Source organism: Chanos chanos, chromosome 9 (genome assembly GCF_902362185.1).
Source record: "Chanos chanos chromosome 9, fChaCha1.1, whole genome shotgun sequence".
Classification (NCBI taxonomy): Eukaryota; Metazoa; Chordata; class Actinopteri; order Gonorynchiformes; family Chanidae; genus Chanos; species Chanos chanos.
The window spans coordinates 23353251-23372968 of record NC_044503.1 but is presented as its reverse complement, the minus strand read 5'-3'; the positions used below and the strand labels follow the sequence as shown (position 1 = coordinate 23372968).

Genomic DNA, 19718 nt, shown 5'->3' with positions numbered 1-19718 from the left:
TGTCGCCCCCAGACGACGATACCTAAAACGTCTTGAATGGAGTTTACTGGTAATGTATGTTTGCATTTCTAAATGATGTTTTGCGCATCAAGTATATGACAGCAAACTTGAGACTTGAACTTGTGAGTCAAGAATGATGTGCGTTTCGGTTAAATTCTACTGAGCCGCAGGGAGTAAATGGCATTTTTACAAAACAGGCCTACATCACCCGTGTACTTCGAATAATGTATACACAAACTGCACCCCCTCCGCTCCCGCCCGCCTGCTTGTGTTTGTGTTATTCACAAATCGAGTGAAACATGTACATTTAATTTATTATACAAAGAAACATTCACAAGTTAAAGATGTTATTCACATGATTCTAAGAGCTGGTCCATTAAACAGGTTACAAAGGAGGAAAAAAAGTGTTTGACAAAGAAAGAAGAATAGTATAAAATGGTCCAGACAAAAGTTACTCAGAGGGGGAGGAAACAAACACAGACTTTAAATATTTACTTTTTTTCATATGTTAAAACAGTTTGCAGAGGTTCAGGGAACTGAAGTGTCTGCACCCTAAGAAGGACTTTGTTTCTGTTTGTTTGTTTGTTTGTTTGTTTTCAGGTAAACTGGAGTCATCAGGTGTTTCTAATCTGGGTCAGCCTGGTTTTAAAAATATGAATGTCATGTTATACAGAAATGTAGAGCTCTGCTCACAATGACATTCCAAGACTTAAAAAAAACAGAGATAAAAATGTTTTTTTTTTTTGTATATGTACTTTTTTTCACAGTTCTTGCCAATTTCCCCCGCAACATGACATTTGCACATACAACTGCCAGTACCTCTTCTCCTCCGTAACATCACTGCAAAGGCTGTGCAAATCCACAAGGTGCTTGTTTCTGACGGCTCAGAGCAACAGTCAAAAAAATAAAACAAAAAATAAAATAAAAATTTAAAAACTGTTCCCCGATGCCTTTATCCTTCTACAACTCATCCAGTTTGGCAACGGAATTCTAATGAATTTTATTTTTGGAATTTTGAGAAAGATTTTATCCATGAACATGACAAAATGATGAGGAACTGGGTTGTTTTCGGTTAAATGTGAAATTTAGGTTCTTCCTAGCTGTACGGAGACAGCTTGGCGCCACTCTGTCCATGGCTCTTGCCCTGGGACAGAAGGTTAAGGTTTTTATTTCTTCATTAAACAAGACTATGTAAACACATTTCTGAAAGTGTTATTGGTTGACGCTTTGCAAATGACAAATAAATAGTGTTAAAGACCTTCTCTGTTTGTTCCACATATCGTATTTCACGTGATGAAACTCAGCCCAGTACCATTGTCCATACAAGTGACCCTTAATGATGTTTAACAAAACAAAAAAAAAAAAAAGAGTGTGTGGTTTTTAAGCGTAATGTTACAAATGACTCAATCTGATCAGTTTCTTCATCTTTCCTGAATGTGCTGCCTGTTAAAGACTCTTACATCAAGAGTGCTGGGCTCAGAGTGATGGAGACGGCAACACAGTTTCACGAAAAGCTGAGAAATTATCGGTGGAGCGAGAGAGAGAGAGGGGGGGAGAGAGAACATCTCCGCCTCTCTGGTTGGACAGTTTGTGTAACACTGACGTGGAAACGCTGGCCAGCCTGGAACTGCTGCACCTTTTGCAGCTGCGCTCACCCAGCATATTGCATTTTTTCTTTTTTTTTTCCTTTAAAAATTCAAGATTTAAACTGATCAACAGACAAAAAATAAAGGAGCAGAACAAAAGAGCGAAAAACAGGACGAACTGCAGAGCACACAGTTGATTGAGAGCTGTCGTAGAGATGTCTAGAGTTTTTGAAAAGCTTTCTAAAGATGATAAAACAAATTACTAAAGGGCTGTAAGAGAAACATAATCCAACATTTACAAAGAAAAAAAGAAGAAAGGAAGAAAAAAGAAGAAAAACAGAAAGAGCAGAGGTTCCAAATACAGAAAAGAATAAAAAAAAAAAAAACAACAACAGAAGAAAAAACGCACTTCACAGCTAAGACCTGTTCAGTCAGGGTATAAAATCCATGAGAAAAGACATCAGTCTGGGGGGGTTGGGGGTGAAGGGGGAAGGGTTTACAAACACACAGGATGTGTGAGGTGGGGTGGAGACAGGTGGAGAAGGGGAGGAGTGGTCTTTTGCGAGTGGTACAGCCTATTCCAGTCCAAATCGGTACGTGCGTCGGGGGGGGGTTGGGGGCGAGGGGTTGTCCATTCACATGATGCCATTGGTGAAGTACTGAAAGCCATCGTACAGCTTGGTGGTGATGGAGCGCATGGATCCGTCCACCATCTGCTCCACCAATGCCTGCAGCTGCTCCTCCGTCAGGCTCATATGAAACCGCTCCTTCAGGTTTCGGATGGTGCTCGACCCGTGGAAGCAAGGCAGATGCGATCCTGGAGAACACGCAAACAAACACGAACAATGAGCAGTTAGTAAAAACTCTGTTGAGTCTGAGGAGACAGTTTTCTGTTATTTAAGTTGTAGTTCCCAGATTTAGGAAAAAGAGACACCACCTTGCTGCATGATTTCCACGATTTGCACGACTTTCTCCATGTGTTTACGAGCGGCAATCAGCCCCTGTAGCATGAGCATCTTGTAATAGTTGAACATGTCTCCATCCAGACCACCCATGACCTAGGAAGAGATTAGACATGTGCTCATTACTCTAAAGTCAGCAGACAGCGTGAATATTACTGCTATAGCTACATGCTGTGGATTGATAAGCCAAAGGGACTGGTTCATGAGATCCTATTCGAATGTGGTGTTCGTTTTACACACGTCCACAAATTCAGTGGTCAGTTTAAAGGCGGACGTCTCGAAGCCCAGGTTTCTCGGAGAGCTGGACAAGATGAAACCGAAGTCGATGTGAATGATGTGTCCTTCAGCGTCCAGCAGGATGTTCCCATTGTGCCTGGAAATGTTCACAGACAAAGGCTTAGGAATGAGAAAGGCATAGAGATGATACGCACAATAGCATTCAGAGCAAATGCTTGTTAAAGACTATAACAATATACAAATGGGAAAAAAAGCAATTTTCTACTTCTAAAGGAATCAACAGAACAAAAAAAAAATGTCAAATTAGACAATTATATACATGAAGTGTTCCAAATATTTATGTCTCTGTTTTCAGAACTCAAGTGACGGTCCCTTGACGGAGACAGTACCCAGCTATCCTCTGGGGTGTTTTATGAGAATCAGGTTCAAGTCAGAACACTTAAGTGGGGTTTGGAAAAAGAACTAGATTTATGAGAAACTAATTCATTTTGAGGCATGCTTGAGATCACTATCTAGCTCACGAACACGTTTTTATGGCTGAGCTGAAACCAGCCATTAGAGACAGTCGAGCTTCAGGCAATCGGGCTCATCCCACTGTTCATGATTATTTTAATAAGAACACAGCCAGAGGTGACTAACACCACTTTCGATGTACACATCCATTTTCTAACATCAAAACAAGAAACAATTTTTTACCACATTTACCAATTTTTTTTTTTTTTTACCACATTTCCACTGGTTTTAAATGTACAAACTGAACACCACACTATTCAATTAATACAACTAAAAGGGATAACTTTTTTTTTTTTTAATTAAACTTTACATTTTTTTGGAATCTCCTGACTTCTGACTAAACCAAAAACTCCTTGTGCTTTTTCCTCAGAGAGTCCTTTGTCTGTCTCTCCTCATGGAGTATAGACAGACTTTGTTTCCCATTTCCTCATTTTCACTCACTAGTGAAACAAGAAGTCGTGTGAACACACGCTACGGTCCGCAGCAAACCACGCAAACAGAGCGTGTTCATGCACATTTACTTCAGTTACATTTTTACACAAAATATACTCGGTCTCATTCGCATCTTGTGTAAAATATTTATTTTGCGTGCAAGTGTATATAATTTGAATGGAATAAGTTACTTCAACATTTTTTTTCCCCCCCATCATCAAAGCACATATAGTAGCATTATAAATACAATATCCAAAACCATACTTCTGTGAAAACCTAACCTCAGGCCGGTCAATGAAGAGAACAAAGAAAAACAAGAGGGGTTTAAAAAAAAAAAAAAAAAAAAGAGAGGGGGAGAGAGAGGGTGTCAGAAAAGACGACCAACCTGTCTTTGACTTGTAAAAGGTAGCAGATGAGAGAGTAGCCGGCACAGCTGCGGACAAAGTTGCGCTGGGCGGTGAGGAAAGCTTCGGTGGTGTAGTTTCCATGCTCCTGTAGGAAGTAGTCCAGCAAAGACAGCTGGCTCTGCTTCTTCACCTGATGAATGGACACCGCGTTCACAACCGGCTCGATCATTCCGCTGTCCGACGAGATGACCAGGATTTTGTAGGGTTTTATCCACAGAGGAACCCTTTCCTGTTCCCAGATCGACTGCGTGGGGAGAGAGAACGAAAAAGGTACCGCAAACCGAAAACCTACATTAATCCAGCCAAAAATGTTAGCACCTCACTGTATTCAACTCAATTTGTCTGTATTGCTTGAGAGCAAATCATTACCTGAAATATGCTAATGTTAATGAACTGAAATATGCTAAGGCCATGCAAACAGGGGAAGTAATTAATGATCAAGTGAGTTATTGGTGTTCTACCTGCAGTTGCTTCAGCACTTGGAAGGCGAGGAGCTCTTGTCGGAGGTCATCTCCACACTTGACGATGACGGAGAGGAGACGCCAGTTAGGCAGGTGTCCATACGGGGAGCCCTCCCGTATCCGCCTGGGTAAAACACACAGGACAGTAAAGACAACAGTAATACCAAATTTAAAAAGAAAGAGCAAAAGAAAGAAAGAAAGTAGACACTGCACGTTGGTGTTTATCGTTCATGGCAAACTAACCTCACTTTCTCCTCCCACGGTTCCTTCAGAGCCACTGCCGAAGGGTCTTCCGGATCCTTCTTAAATGTGGTAGGGGTGTGAGCAAGCTGCTCTGAGAGACGTCGCCTGAGGAAACACGCGGGACGTTGTTGGATAGGGGGCTACAGCAAAGTAAAGATTCACAGACATTGTTTGAAGGTTATTTCAGATGGTTTAAAGCTAGTCTTGTTACCTGATGTCTCCAGCGGCGATGAAGACAGGTTCTTTGCTCTCCTGGCTGGTAATACTGTCCACTGAGAACTGGGAGATGTTGTCACAGCTGTTGGTGTGGATCTCCGGGAGCTTGACGATAGCAGGAAAGAAGATCATTTCAAAGACCACAGAGGGTTCGTGTTCTACAGCAACGCTTTCCAAAATTCCCCAGAACTATGAGCCATTCCACATCCCTACTCTTCAGTTAGCAATGATCAGATGTGCTACCGCTTCAGTAAGTCAAATATGTGAAGTATCTGAAGACAGGTTAAAAAACAAAAATCTGGGAAATCGGTTCTCTAGAGTTACCTCCACTTGAAGTTCTCCGATGTCGTCCACGGACCAGGCCTCATCGTCGTTGTCGTAGTTGGGGACGATGGAGAAGCTGCTGGCGCGCTGGTCAAGCGTGATGCCACAGTCCGGAAGGTTCTCTACAGAGCGCGTGCTACGAATACGCGTCTCGGGGATCCGCACTGGCACATTTGAGGTCTCAAAGTTTTCGCACTCTAGAACTTCCACATAGATTAAATACGGTGCCTGAGAAGGAACAAAATTATAAAAAAAAGTCCCATATTTAATTCTCTGGTTTTCCCACTCAAGTTTTTAATTCTCATTTTCCACAAACCATCAAAGACCACAAATTCTTGTTTGTTTTGTTTCCAACTCACATGGAAACAAAAGCTGGAAACAAAACAGACAAGTTATATCTGAGTGCAATCCACTTCACAAATTATTCAAACTTCTGCCAACCCACAAACATAATGTCTGCCCACCCACATAACAGTGTTCAATAAAACAAAATACATCAGTTAAGAAAAAAATTATAAATTACAGAACGTCTGAAACAAAAGAATAAAACGAAACCTCACCAAAAATGGCTGAAAACTAAACTACATTAGTGACAAGTAATTAACATTTTTAGGGTGATTATGAACTTAAAGAAGTTAAAACTCATCTACTTAAGCACCAACAGTTGTCAGGAAAGTGACCGACCCAGCCATGTCTTGTCTGTTTGATCCCGACTCACCTTATCCTTGGAGTTGAGCACCACAGCCTGAGTGTGAGGGACCCTGACCACGTGGTGGTCGAAGGCGGCCGTGGGCAGCCAGACCCGGGCGGGCAGCTTGTGGTTGAGGAGCGATAACTCCGAGATGAGCCTTTGGGTTTTCTGTTCCTTTGTGGGCAGGGTTGCCAGTCTCTTCCCGATACCCATCAGAGATTTAATGAACTCTCTCTGGGGCGTCAGACGCACCGGCTGGGAGCGAGACAGGGAGAGGGAGAGAGAGAGAGAGAGAGAGAGAGAGAGAGAGAGAGAGAGAGAGAGAGAGAGAGAGGAGGAGGGTAACAGAGAGAAGGAAAAAAAATAAGAAAGAAAGACAGGACAGGACAGTGGTACCAGTCAGAAAGAAAATAAAGAGTTTGGGAGCAGGCTGAAACGAAAGATGAGCTTCCTTTGACGTGGAAGGACAAAACAAAACATTCAGAGGGAAGAGAGTGAGCACTCCACCAAAATCGGCCGTGAAAAAGAACTTCTGCAGCGACACAAACTTATGGGGAAAAAAAACAAAAACAAAATTAACATGAATGATTGGTCACTCAGAAACAACTCAAGAGTGACAAAAAGAGATTAAACATCCCAGCATTTCAGTGCAGCATGCCACAAACACAGTTACAGTGGTGTGGAGGAAAAAGGTAGACTGTGTCAACAAATGAAGTCTCTATGGATTAAAGTTCAATCCTTTCAGGCTGTTTCTCAGACCAAACATTGTGGTGAGGTGTCCTGTAAATCCCAAAGAGAATTTGTCTGTGCCAGATTTGAACTGAAAAGGCCTGTGAGTGTTAAACTGCCTACAGGCAGAAAACCAGCCATTGTCAAATAGCACCGGGCAAAATAAGAGTAAGAGACGGAACGTCTCCACAATTTCAGCAACATCTGAAATAATCGTTTATCAAGTACACCAGTGACAAACTTGACAAGGGAGGTGCAAATTTTAATTTTAAATGAAAGGAACACCACACGAGAGACCGTAAGAATAAAAAACATCTACACCCATCCCCGCACATAAAACTCCAATACTAAAAAAAAAAAAGAGCCCTTGAAATTGACTCCAGGGGCTCTGACATTAGACAAGACCAGGTTATAGTTAAACCTCAACCAATAAAAACACAAATACGTCTAAAATCTAGATCTGTAACCGCACACACGGGTACATTTTCAGATTGTCAAAAATATGGAGGAACAGGAACATAAAAACAAGAAAAACAAAATGGGTGGAATAAAACGTGCAAACATATCTCACGAGACCAGGACGTCCACAGCTGGATGGCCTCAGCTCTTCAATGCCAAAACACCCGAAATTTAGGGGTTCACCATGTTTATTTCGTTAGCAGAAAAAAAAAAAAAAAAAGCTTGTAAAATCAATGAGGTCAAAGTGTGAGATATGTTTGCATATGTTGAGGGACAAGTTTAAAAGAATATTGAAGAGTCAACCCCTGGCCGCCTACGGAAGACAGCCAGCATCCCACAATGCACGACGGGGAGATGGGTACTGAGGACTTACTGTGCCAGCCTCGTACTCGAGACTGTCCGAGCTGGAGCTCAGCTCCTGGGAAAAAGGAGGTGGAGGGTGGGGGGCGGAGGTGGTGGAGGGAGGACAGGGGGGTGGGGGAACGGTTTTGGTACAGGAGTGAGGGGGGAAAAGGAGTTAGGGGAAGGGAAGGGAACGAAGAAACAAAAAAAAAATAAAAATAAAAACAAAAAAGAACAAAAACAAACATCTCACGGTTACTATTTGGTACTGGCGGCTGGTATATGGTAGTTGAGTGTGACTGAGGTGTGTTTCTGTTGTGTTTAAGAGGAGGAGAATGGGTCTCAGTTATCTAACATGCACCTGTCTAACTGACACTGAGGGAAACACCCTGGAATTAAAACTCTCACACACACACATACAAATGACACACAGTACACGCACACACATACAAACACAAAAGACACATATCTAGCTATGTAAAATATATGTACATTAAAAACTAACAAATAAAAAAAAAACTACAATAATTCAACGTGGCCACATAGATAACATGAAGGGCATTTGGGAATTCTGTTTCTTGTTACATTAGAATATTTCGTGTTATGTTAGAAACAAATGAAGGTGGTTTTATCTTCAGCACTGGTTTAGTAAAGTTAGCAGGACTGAAAAGACTGTAGCCTGTCCTATATTCTCATCACAGCAGGTTGACCAGATGGCACTGGTCAGTGTGGAAGAAGTGAAATTACAACTGCCCCCAGTTCCCTCTACTGCAGGCCCTGAATAAACTACACCTATGGCCCCTTCAGATGACGCCAATCAACCCCCACCCCGGCTCCCAGGGGGCGCAGAGAGAGACTACAGCGAAAAGCGCAGAAGGCCACATCCGTACGATATATTTAGACAAGGTTGATGTCTGAATAGCTATTTGTCTGTGCCAAGTCCAAACTCCTCCAGATATGATTTCTATTCAGGCGCTCCTAATAACACAGTGGACTTTAACGAGTCCCTCCCATCCCAAACACTTGTCCGCTCCCACGCGCCTCTCACTGAGATAACAGTGACGTCTCACCCTGCCTTTCTGAAGCCAGGCTGTTTACAGCGCGTGGAGAAGCCAGCCCGCTGCTGCGTGGGACGGCACAATGCAATCTGAGAACCACAGTTTGATTCTGTATGTTACTGCTTAATACGGGCTTATCATAAATTCATATTTTTTATAAAGATCTATCGGACATCAGGAGTGTCAGTTTACAGGAAACAAAAGGAGAGTTGGGTTTCCATTATCAAGCATGTTCCAACAGACAAATGTTAATATATTTTGAGTTCATTTTCAAAACATATTAATTTATGCATGAACTTGCTCTTTTTTCCAGAGTGAACTATTCAAACCATGAGGTCGTTTATTTTAGGCATGCTGTCCCTAAACCATTCAAGAAAAAAAAAAAAACATATCCATTTAACCATCCAATACATAAAGGCCTTTGGTTTTAAGAGTTCAATAGTTTATTTAAAGCTGTTTAATGCACATTGACTGTGTGTGTGCGTGTGTGTGTGTGCGTGCGTGCGTGTGTGTGTGACAGAGGCTGATGGCCGAAGCTCTCTCAGGCTATGTCAAATCCTCAGTCCATTAGCAAACATAAAGCAACAGCAGTCAACGTCAGCTAACACATGGCTAACGAGAACAACGCTACCACTGTTAGCATGGCTATGGGGTCCAGCCAGAGGGAACTAGCCACAAGACAGGGGGAAAAAAAAATTAAATCTTATCATTTCCCAGAGAAATGATAGTGATAATGTGTAGCTGGGTCAAACACAGGCCAGAGAATGGGAAGAGCTTATGTGACAGATGAGGGTAAAATGAGGTATGGATTTCTCAGTCCACTATAAGAAAAAAAAAAAAAACAGTGACATAACGAGGCTCAGACCAGAGGGAGGGGGCGGAGGGAGGGGTGGTGGGGGCCCAACTCAAACAAACGTTATATCACGTATCGAAGAGGCCTAATCCGCAAACAGGGAGCCCAGCGCTCTTACATAACCGCATTCACTGCTCGTCCGTGTCACTACAGCATGCTAGATAAAAGATAAACCATTTTCACACAGTGCTAACCGAGTAATGTGTTGAAATCCTGTCAAACGGCAGAACGTCTGTGATTGCTTTGGGATCCGGGGAGCGGGTTTTGGCTTCACGGCCACTTTTGGGCAGAGATTCAAAACACAACGCCCACGGCCCACCGTCCACCCACTCTGATCTGACTGTATTCAGCACAATACTGCAGCCTATGTAATACAGATACCTGCCATGAGGATGGTGACTGTAAGAGGGATACAATGCATTGTGGGGTAAGAGAAAAGACCAGACAATCAACAGACTGCCACGACGCAGGCTCTCAGCTGAGTCACGGACAGAACACAGAAAGAGCCACAAAGACAGAGAAGACCAAACACAAACACAACATACATCCGCCACCCCTGTCCACCCCCACCTCCTCCATCCCTCCTTGAAAAGCCCAGCTGAATAAACCGACTTGAGGCTTGCTGAGACAGTGAGCTCAGACCCTATTCCTGGAGCAATGCTATGGTGACTCAGACTCAAAAGTCTTCCTAGAGACTGTGTGAGAAGTGCTCTGTCAGTGGTGTGTGAGTAGACCTTACTGGAAATGCACACGACTGTGCTAATGAAGCGGATAAGGATAGAGTCAATGGACAGGGCCAGAGGGCTGGAAGGGTTGGGGGGTAGTGCATTCGATGCCCCATGCGAGTGACTTTGCCTTCCTACGACCTCTGTGACATCAGCAGGAAAACGGATCAGGGGGTTAAAAAATGCAGAGCACCCAGCAGCACGCTGGGGTTTTTTTTTTTTTTTACGGTTTGACCGGGTCAGCAGATGGGTCAAAACAGGCTGAGTCACACCTGTGGTCTCAAAGTAAACACTCTAAGAGAGCAGACCACACACCTCTTCCTGAATGATGTGACAAGTGATTAGATGAAATATAACGATAAAAAAAATATGAAACTACTTTTCAATAAAAATCAAACTGTAGCTTTTTCTCTGCAGAGAGCTTTGGTCAAACCACAGCACATGCCTGGCAGTGACCGGCACTTGGAAGCATTTTGGTACGGATTCTTTAAAAATAGCATTACTAAACCAAAACTTTAACTTTACCCAAGCCTATAAAACGGACTGAGCGTGTGCCGTGCCAGTGTGACGAGACAACACGGTTTTCCTTTGACCTGCAGTCTTGAGAAATGAAATCTGCAATGCTGTTGAGAGGAAAATGCAGGGAGTGATAAAACACAGCCAAGGTGGATATGGAAGCAGTCATGCAGCACTGTCCAGGACCAAGCAAAGCAGATCGTTTTAAAGGAAATGGACAAACGGACGGACGGATGGATGCAGCAAATACAGCTCACGCTCACAAACACCACGGCCTGTAAAAGCATTCGGACAGAAATTTTGATTTTCACTTTGGGTATCGTGTGTTCGTCTCACCTCGTCCTGACTGTTCTCCACCTTTGGGTTGCTCGCAGTCCTCTTCAGGTTGCTGCCGAGGCTGATGCTGACGGTAGCGTCCGACTTGGAGCGCTGGTGCGTGCGTTTGGATGGCGACAGGCCGTGCTCGGACAGGTGTGCGGGCACGGGGCAGGCAGGAGGGGGCGGAGGCGGGGGTTGGGGCATCTCCCTCCTCGCGCGCTGGCTCGACGGTTTGAGCTCGTCTGACAAGATGACCTTGCGGAGCTTGGTGCCGCGAGAGTGGCGCTGCGTGGAGATGTGCATGTCAGAGGAGTAGGCCCCGAGAAGCCAGGCGCACTGCAGGGAAAAACTGATGCTCTGGCGGCATCGGTGAACCACGTAGGGTTTGATGGCGTCGCCAACGTCTTCGTCCATGTGGATGTACATGTTCAGGAGCTGGGGGAGGTAGAAATCCACATCCTCGTTGCGAAAGCTGAAGAGACGGTTTCCGATGTAGGCTTGAACGCCCGGCTCTTTGGAGTTATACAGGTAAGAGATCGCCATGGAGATGTCGAAAAGTTTGGATTCGAAGAGCCGAAGCAGCCACGACTGCTTGGATGAGTTGTTCTTCTGGCGCCTTCGGGCGCTCTTCACCGTGCCCGGGTGCAACTCTTCCTCCTCCTCGTGGATTTTCGCTGGCTGGGCCACGCCCCCTTCTTTATCAGCAGGGTCGGCATGCGCTGCAGTCCCATTCACTAGCCCATGTTTCGTTTCGGCCTCAGAGACCTCGCCTTCACCTTTCAGCTGTTTGACTTTTTGCAGGACCTCCTGGCAAGCCCTCTTGGCCACCTCCGGGTCAATGACCAGGGTGAGCTCGCCCACACCTTCCGAAATCACGTCCAGTGGAGGGTTGGAGGCGGGGAGTCCCTCACTGGCACTGGGGCTGGAGCTGCTGGGAGGCCTCTGGCCAGAGGAGGGCGAGGAGGGCAGAGAGAAGGACGATGTGGTGGAGGCGCAGGAGGAGACGGAAGGGCTCTTCTGCAGGTCCTCCAGCTGGGCGGGAGACAGCTCCAGCTCTGTGTCACCCATGGCCACTCTCTTTCAGGCCACTGCCAGAGACAAACAGAGAATAGGCTTAGTACCTCATACAGAGAGACAGACAGGCAGACAACTGAACAAAATCAATAAAGCAAATCCACAACTTGTAGTTCACAGAAACAATGCATGGGCTCCAATGTACATTCTGCTCTTTCACACTATCTCCTTTAATACCATAATTCATTAGTCCTTACTTGCATAGCATATTACAGATGCTGCAATACACGTCGCTTATTAAAATATTACGCTGGGACCACAATACAACATTGCATACTATATACAAATGGCACATCCCACAGCTTATAACAAATATAACAGACATAAGTGAGTAATTAACCTCATATAAGTAAGAGTAAATACAGAACAAAGTAGCTGGTAGACAAAACGAGATAATATTAATAAGTATTTCTACATTTTAATCACAACACCAACAAAAGGAGATTCATTTGCCCTCTGCAATCATATGGAACACATCGTATGATGTTTCTAATTTCTAAAGCAACAAGACTTGAACTATAACGAACTGACATATCAAAGCAAAGCTAGACCACATGCATGTCTGGACGCAAGAGTGTCTGGGAAAACCACTCCACTGGTCTACTGAAGGCTTCTGTCTTTAAGATGAGACACTGAGTCCCTACGCTATGACATTAAAAATAAAGTCTCATGTCTCTTTTCAGTAAGACACGAGTGTTAACCCAGGTGCCCTGGTCAAGTCCCATCCGGCCCCATCATGTCCTCACTCGTCCCATGACTGATCTAGTCCTCTGTCACTGATGACTCACTCACACATGCGCAACACACACACACACAGCCATTCTGTTACACTGGGCTTATTTGTGAGTGTGGGGAGTCTCATTTTATGTTAATTGCTCTTGGGTTGAGAAATGAAAATGCTGTGAGTGATTCACTCAATTTCACAGCCAGCTTTAAAGCTAAAGCCCATTTAAAGGGTGTGGAATGATATGGAAAAACCTCATATGTGCTTTCTACTGTGGCACAACCAGCTGTTAAGTTTATCAGGGACTGTTACTGTGAATCATGATATAGTGCTGACTTGGTTGGACGTGTGGATTTAAGTAGCATTACCACTGAGATCAGAGATCAGATATTTCTTTTTGTTTGAAGAGAATACTGTAAAATGACACCAATCTGAGGGCTTAAAAAAATCACTTTTTCCCCCTAAAAATATTGTTAAAATACTAGTCATTTTAAGTCAGAAAAATCTTTCCTTCACTAGGGAATGTCTTCAGATTCAATTTCATTAAAGTCTCTGTCCTAAGGTAAAGGTTCTGGTCCATTTTAACAAGCCGTGACCAGGCAGGACAGAAATGAAGAATCTTCCAGGTCACCGTGTCCCGCTGATCCGCGGGAACGCTCAGGGCATTAATCCTCCTCGAGCAGATTAGCACATCACCACCATCACCAGCTCCCATCACGGACACCACAGATTAACATCTCCCTCTGCACGGTTACAGCTGTCTCTGCTCTCAGCACTACAGCCAATAAGTGACCAGAAAAGATGTTAGATGCCAGTCGACACGGTCTCAGACGTTTTGCAGAAATCCAATAAAGTGTCATTTCTGTCAGATCAGTTGGCATGTGAGTTTATGAGCTGGAGAAGTTTTCTTGTTGATTTATTATAACCACCGTAACTTTTCCATAAACGCCTACTCAGGCGGAAGGGCCACCATCGATTTCTACCAAAACAAAAGGCGAAAATGGGCATGTAGACAAAGGCAATGCCTGGGACACCCATACATCAGAGCGGACATCCAAACAAACAGACCAAACCAGATTTGGAAGCGGCGGGGGGGGGGCTTGTCAATGTGACTTCTTATTATAGCTTTCTTTCACTATTCTGTTCGTTGTTCAAACACATTTTTGAACATCAATCACTTTCACGGCAGTGTACTTTCTCCTTTACAGCACGTGGACAGATTTATTAGGTGCATGTGTACACTACATGACGTCAGATTTGATCAAAAATGGCAATAAACACATACAATACAGCAAACCACAAACATATCACACACACCTCACATTTACATAATTACCCAACACATAATTTAACATCTAGTCCCCATCTTGACCAGAGTTTTTTTTTTTTTTTCAAAAATAATAGTAACAATAATACTTGCATCTGAAACTGCCAAACACTATGCATAGCTTAATATTTATCCAATGCATCTAGCCTCAGCCTCTGAAATACACTCTTAACTCAGACAACATAAACCCGGACCTCCAAATTCCCAGGCCGTTGGTCTAAGTGTCCAGAAATTGGGCAATAAGAAGAGCAGAGAGGCTTGTGGCCATGTGCCCAAGACAGAAACTGCAGGTCTGTTAAGAGGTATTGTCAGGCTGTGGTCCATAAACGGCTGATCGAGAAGCCAAAGGCAATGGCTCCCACCGCTCACGTCACAGAAACAAAGAGCAGTTATATGAGAAGGTCGGGGAAACAAGAGTCACAGGAGCTGTGTAGATACTTGTGACAGGATGCACAGCTTCTAGAAGAATATCCAAACACAGTAAAGTAAAAGGGGAAAAATGTGCCCAGCCTGAATGTTTTTTGATGCCACGATGATCAAGTCTTGAACCTAATATAAGGTTAACAGCTGGGTGTTGGGAAGGCCCGTGGGGAAGACAAAGTTCTAAAAGGTCTAATGCACTATATCTCCCAGATATGACCGGTAGCCCACATACCTACCCAGCTCCACAAGAGTCAATAGCAATTAGTTACATATACGTAAAGCCTGCTAAGTTTAAGCTTAAGTGTATGATATTACGGTGCCTTTCCAAGAAAAGGAAACAGCGGTATTATTATTATTATTAGCATGTGTCTAGGGAAACAACTAAAGTATCAAAATGAAAATTACACACAGATTAAAATACACTTAAAAACACCAGTTAGAATTCTTCAGACCTTTTCGTCCACCTGGTCTCAGAGTATTCTGGAAAAATGCTATTGTGTACCGTGTTTATGAATTTAAAAAAAAGCTATTTTGAGTATCAGTAAGCCACTGAACAGCTCGGCAACAGTCTGAACTTACATAAGATGTTTGAAGGCACCATCTTATGAACTCTAGGATGAAAGGAACTAGTAATATTAAGGCATGAAATGAAGCGATTCATCCACCTAACACACAATAACAACAAACTTAACAACAAGAAACAATAAGGTAAAACAGCAAGAAGACTGTTTGAAATCAGCTGAGTAAAAAATATAAATGACAAAAAAAAAAAAAAAAAAAACCACTGAGTTTGCATCTCCTACACCAACTTAAAAAGAGGAACTGAAGCAGAGAACATTAAAAGCTACCCTAACAGAATGAAAACAAAATCTTAGAAGGAACCAAATAGAAATGACCAGACACTGGACATATATTGTTTCATTAGACCACAAAAGTACACAATACAAAGGTTACACTGCTGCTAGATTTTGTTCCTGTCTGAACCTAATACGCCTGAATCTAATATTCTCTGACTAATTGAGATAATGATTTTCTAAATCAGGTACGTGTAGGAGGAAAATGCCCGGATACTGTGAGGAGGATTAATCGTGATATATTTCTCACAACCAATGTCAAATAGAAAATGTTTCATAAGCAACTTGAACATTCCGTATAAAGTTCAATATCTCACTCCTCGCAACGCTCCAGTATTTCACAGACTTCTCGTGTTCCGTTGGGGAGAATGTTGGGGGAATCCTATCAGGCCTTCGCAGAATGAGCGGAAAGGTGATATCTCTTTCTGATTATCTCACAACATCAAACAATGAACTAAAAGAATACAACACAACAACGTCGTGTTTACGTTCAAGGCCTTGTTGGTGTGGGTTGATCGCCAAAAGGAAAGGTCGTTTTAAATGTAGAAACAACGACAGAACGACTGACAATACTTCGTGTTGGATTGTTCTCGTGAGTTTCAGGCATGCCAAAGCGGTTTGTGTTACAGCTAACTTACTTCGTCAACAAAGTCCCTAAATACGAGAATGTCCGTCACCGAACAATCCTTAAATCATCTGCAAAAGCGGACTATTTATGGGTACCACAAATCAGAGGAGAAATAAACATTCTCACGATTCTGTGGCAAGATTCTCTACCATAGTCTAGGCTGCCACCGATGCAAATGACTGCAACAAAGTTTGCTCGGTGGTTATCACTTACTAGCAAGAAAAGATAGAGGAAATCACAGACATACGAGAAACATACCGTTTACGCAGTTACGCAACAAATAAAACAACATTCGACACTCACATCCTTATTTGATTTGAGTTAAACTTGCGTTGCAGTTAGCTTTAAAAAATTCACTTATTTGACTCCATCGCATGAACGTAAACTAGGCTAGCGAGCCAACTGGTGCAACATTAGCCTCCTGTGCTAACTAGCATAGCTGACAAGTTGCTCTTATGAATGTGACAAAAACATTCATCTAAGAAAACTAAGACAATTAACATCGACTCAGCGATTCTACTTAACAGTCTCGGTGTTATCCGTATTCCTTATTCTTGGATGCAATTCACTTAATTGTGTCACTGACTCTCTTACGACACTGATATTGCTTTCTTCAGGTTAACGGATTAGCTATGATAGCTAGCTATTAGCTGGCTATAATGGCTAATGCTGGCAAGCGATTTTGCCCTGGACGAAGTGGTGAGGCGATGAGAGTTCCACGACTAGTGAAAATGATCATCGGAACGACCGACTCACTTAAACATTCCACAATATTGTAGCATTTTTACATTACCTTTAAAGGAACTGGGTGAAGTTGTGATTCTTCAGTCTATCTCCGGTGTCTCAGCTCCATTATTTGGAAGAGTGTGTTCCACAGTACCCCGATCCGTTGCCAGTTTCCTAGCTAAGTTAACTGTAGCCTGCTAACTTGGGAAAACTGACCTTGTAGGGCTGTCCATTCAAGTGCCTGTGTAATAAAATAAAATAACAAAACGTACCTAAGAAATATTAAGGGCGTCTTCCATTATATATGTGTTCTAACAGAATTTGCAAAATTGTTTGAAGACACCGAGAGCAATTTTAACATTCAGTCGACACAACTGCGTTGTTTTTAAAGTTTATACGTAGTATGAAGTGTAATCGGTCTGCGAATATCACCACACTTCACTGAGTTCTCCCAAACCTAGTTAATCAGTCTGGGTTCCTGACGTAGCAAGTAAACTGGGTAGCGTTCCGAATCCATTACCTGAATCCTGCCAGCATCGAACATTAAGGGATTTTTTTTTGTATAATCTTGAAATGAAGGAAAACTCAAAGACGCGAAAGGATATGTTCACAGCCGGGAAGAGAAGACATTTAAAACAAATGTACAGAAATAAAGGTGGCGTTTCAAGTAAATTTATGTGCTATTAATTTAACTGTAGTTTCTTCCCACTGTTGCAAAATTAGCCATCTTAACGATTTTCTTAATGAATTTACCCTGAAAAAAATGAATTACATAATGAATTTGGTTGGAGAGGATACTCTACATTTGTCTGTATAATCTCTAATTACCCTTGTGGTGTGTGATTTGAAACAGCGCACACAACTTTGCTGCAGCAGTTAGTTGCATGTAATTTAATTTCAAGCAACCTTACTGCTACAAAGAGCAAATAATTCAAATCGTGCTCTATCTAATCAGATTTCCTTTAAGTATGTCAACTCTCTGTTTCACTCATACTAGGGTAAAAAATTGCTGTACCTCTGATGTTTGTACACAAGGCCACCGTACTTATGGTGATGATGATGACAATGATGTAGCTGAGATTTTCTAGCTACGCATGGGTTATTTTATGAATTACTGTGCTGGTTAAAGCAGAGAAAGTTAAAGTTGTATAATGATGAAAAAAATAATTAACCAAGATGCAGTTCTCTGTATGCTGGTTGGAATCTTATTGCATCCACCCATCAACGTACAGGCCACGTATATCTTAACGTGTCAATACGTTCCATTCAAAATTGTTACTACTGGTTACATGTACTTTCACTTTCAGTGTTCAACAAACGTATTTATTCATTCAACGTACCTCATAGCTTTGAGCCAATGAGAACCAGGGACAATAAGGATGTTGGCTCCTGAGGATCTCTGGCAGCCAGGGAAACATTGACATCTGAGCCACCCAAGACCCAGGATTCACTACAGAATGTGTAGCTCCATGGCTTACAAGAGAGTGCCAGCCGACACTAGTTCATATATCTTTAGGAATTTCCACTTAAATCCAGTCAGGAAGCTCCTGTTTCCAGACACACCACATTTTCCTAACAAAAAAAAAAAAGAGAGAGTGGTTTACTCCTCCATCCCAGAGGTTGTGTAAGAGTATCCCAGCGCTGGTTTTCACATGCCATTATACCTGTTAAGATGTCACATAGGAGTTCCACCTCTTCCTAAGTGTAGGTTCCAGGAGAGTCGTCCTTCGCTGATGTCAGATCTAGACTCAAGAGACAGGTCTTGACACAGGCATGGTGGAGGATGTCTCTCATCCTCCGCTGACCTAGCGCTTTGGAGGCTTTGAACATAGTCACTGCCTCAGTGACCTCACCAAATGTGGGTTAGCCGTACAAAGATCTGTGCATGACATGTGCATGAACGGTAGCAGGATCCTGCCACTTGTAGATCTAAAGTTCCAAATTCTTTTTCATGTGCTGCCAGATAATGCACAGAACAGGCTCATCAAAAACTGCTAGCGGGTAAACCTGACAGAACATGTCTTTCATATTACCAGCCATAGTGGGCTTGCACAACCTCAGGAGGATTACAAGGAGAGATGGTCCCAGTGGCGTTCTAGTGAGTCACTGTCCTTTGTGCTGGAATGAGTTGTTGAATACAACCCTTTCTTTTCTGAGTGCCAGAGCAGTAGCACTACAGCCTTGTTTCAAGGGAGGCCAGTATTCAACACATAATTATCAACCTGGTAGAGGTGCTCAACATTCTTGAGCTAAAAAAATGTTTAAAACGGTGGATATATGGAGGCACTGTTTCTTGATTGTTGTACATTGACCAAAGCTATTGAGTCCTAATCAAGTCACCCTCAATCAAGCCTTTTAAGATGGTAATGAGTTCATCTGAAGATCAGAAAGACCTGCACACACTGATTGCATCGCTGTAATAAAACGTGGCGTAACTTGAGCCAATGAATACCACAGGTGGTTTGTACCTGGTGGATGATGAAAACATTGCACAAAAGTCATCAAAACCTCTTTGTAGACACACTATTGAACAACAGTGCTTACAAAGTTATCTGCTGTATGGGCCAGTATATAAGGAACCTAGCAGAGTTTTGGGACAGAGGGAGGGGGAGACTGCCCATGCTGTATCTTAACAGACAGCCCTGAACGTAAGACTCTTGGGTCCTTGTTTTGAGTTGTTCTGACAGTGTTTGTGATGTCACAGAGCTGATTCTTCAGTCAGTTTTCCACAGCATTAAAGCACAAAGCTTTTCAATTTCACACAGTGTGTTAAGATATAGTGAAGCAACTCTACACACTACAGCGCTGCAGTGGGCGTCAGGTTATAGGAGACCTTAAGAGAAAGGCATGTAGTGATACCACTATCACTGAAAAAAAGCCATGACACCAA

General features: G+C 42.9%; 1 protein-coding gene across 2 annotated transcripts; it reads right to left on the bottom strand.

Annotated features, from left to right (window-relative positions):
- Positions 1-1928: 1928 nt before the first annotated feature.
- pi4kb (phosphatidylinositol 4-kinase, catalytic, beta) lies at positions 1929-17005 on the bottom strand. Of its 2 annotated transcripts, XM_030784295.1 has the most exons (12): positions 16896-17005; positions 11091-12160; positions 7634-7678; positions 6100-6327; positions 5382-5609; positions 5053-5162; positions 4842-4946; positions 4599-4722; positions 4116-4381; positions 2789-2921; positions 2524-2644; positions 1929-2403 (listed from the first exon to the last, which is right to left on the bottom strand). In XM_030784295.1, exons 2-12 carry the CDS (start codon positions 12138-12140, stop codon positions 2222-2224), a joined length of 2592 nt encoding a protein of 863 aa, XP_030640155.1. In that variant the 5' UTR covers positions 12141-12160; positions 16896-17005; the 3' UTR covers positions 1929-2221. The 2 variants fall into 2 exon arrangements, with proteins under 2 accessions (XP_030640155.1, XP_030640156.1); XM_030784296.1 differs by lacking the exon at positions 7634-7678.
- Between the last annotated feature and the right edge of the window lie 2713 nt (positions 17006-19718).

Bases quoted from the DNA above. Each gene is read 5' to 3' on its own strand.
- pi4kb (XM_030784295.1), bottom strand. From the start codon at position 12,140: ATGGGTGACACAGAGCTGGAGCTGTCTCCCGCCCAGCTGGAGGACCTG. The intron at 5,163-5,381 runs GTAACTCTAGAG...GCTATCGTCAAG, and splicing joins TCGGAGAACTTCAAGTGGAG to CTCCCGGAGATCCACACCAA. The intron at 4,382-4,598 runs GTAGAACACCAA...CTCCCCACGCAG, and splicing joins AAGTGCTGAAGCAACTGCAG to TCGATCTGGGAACAGGAAAG.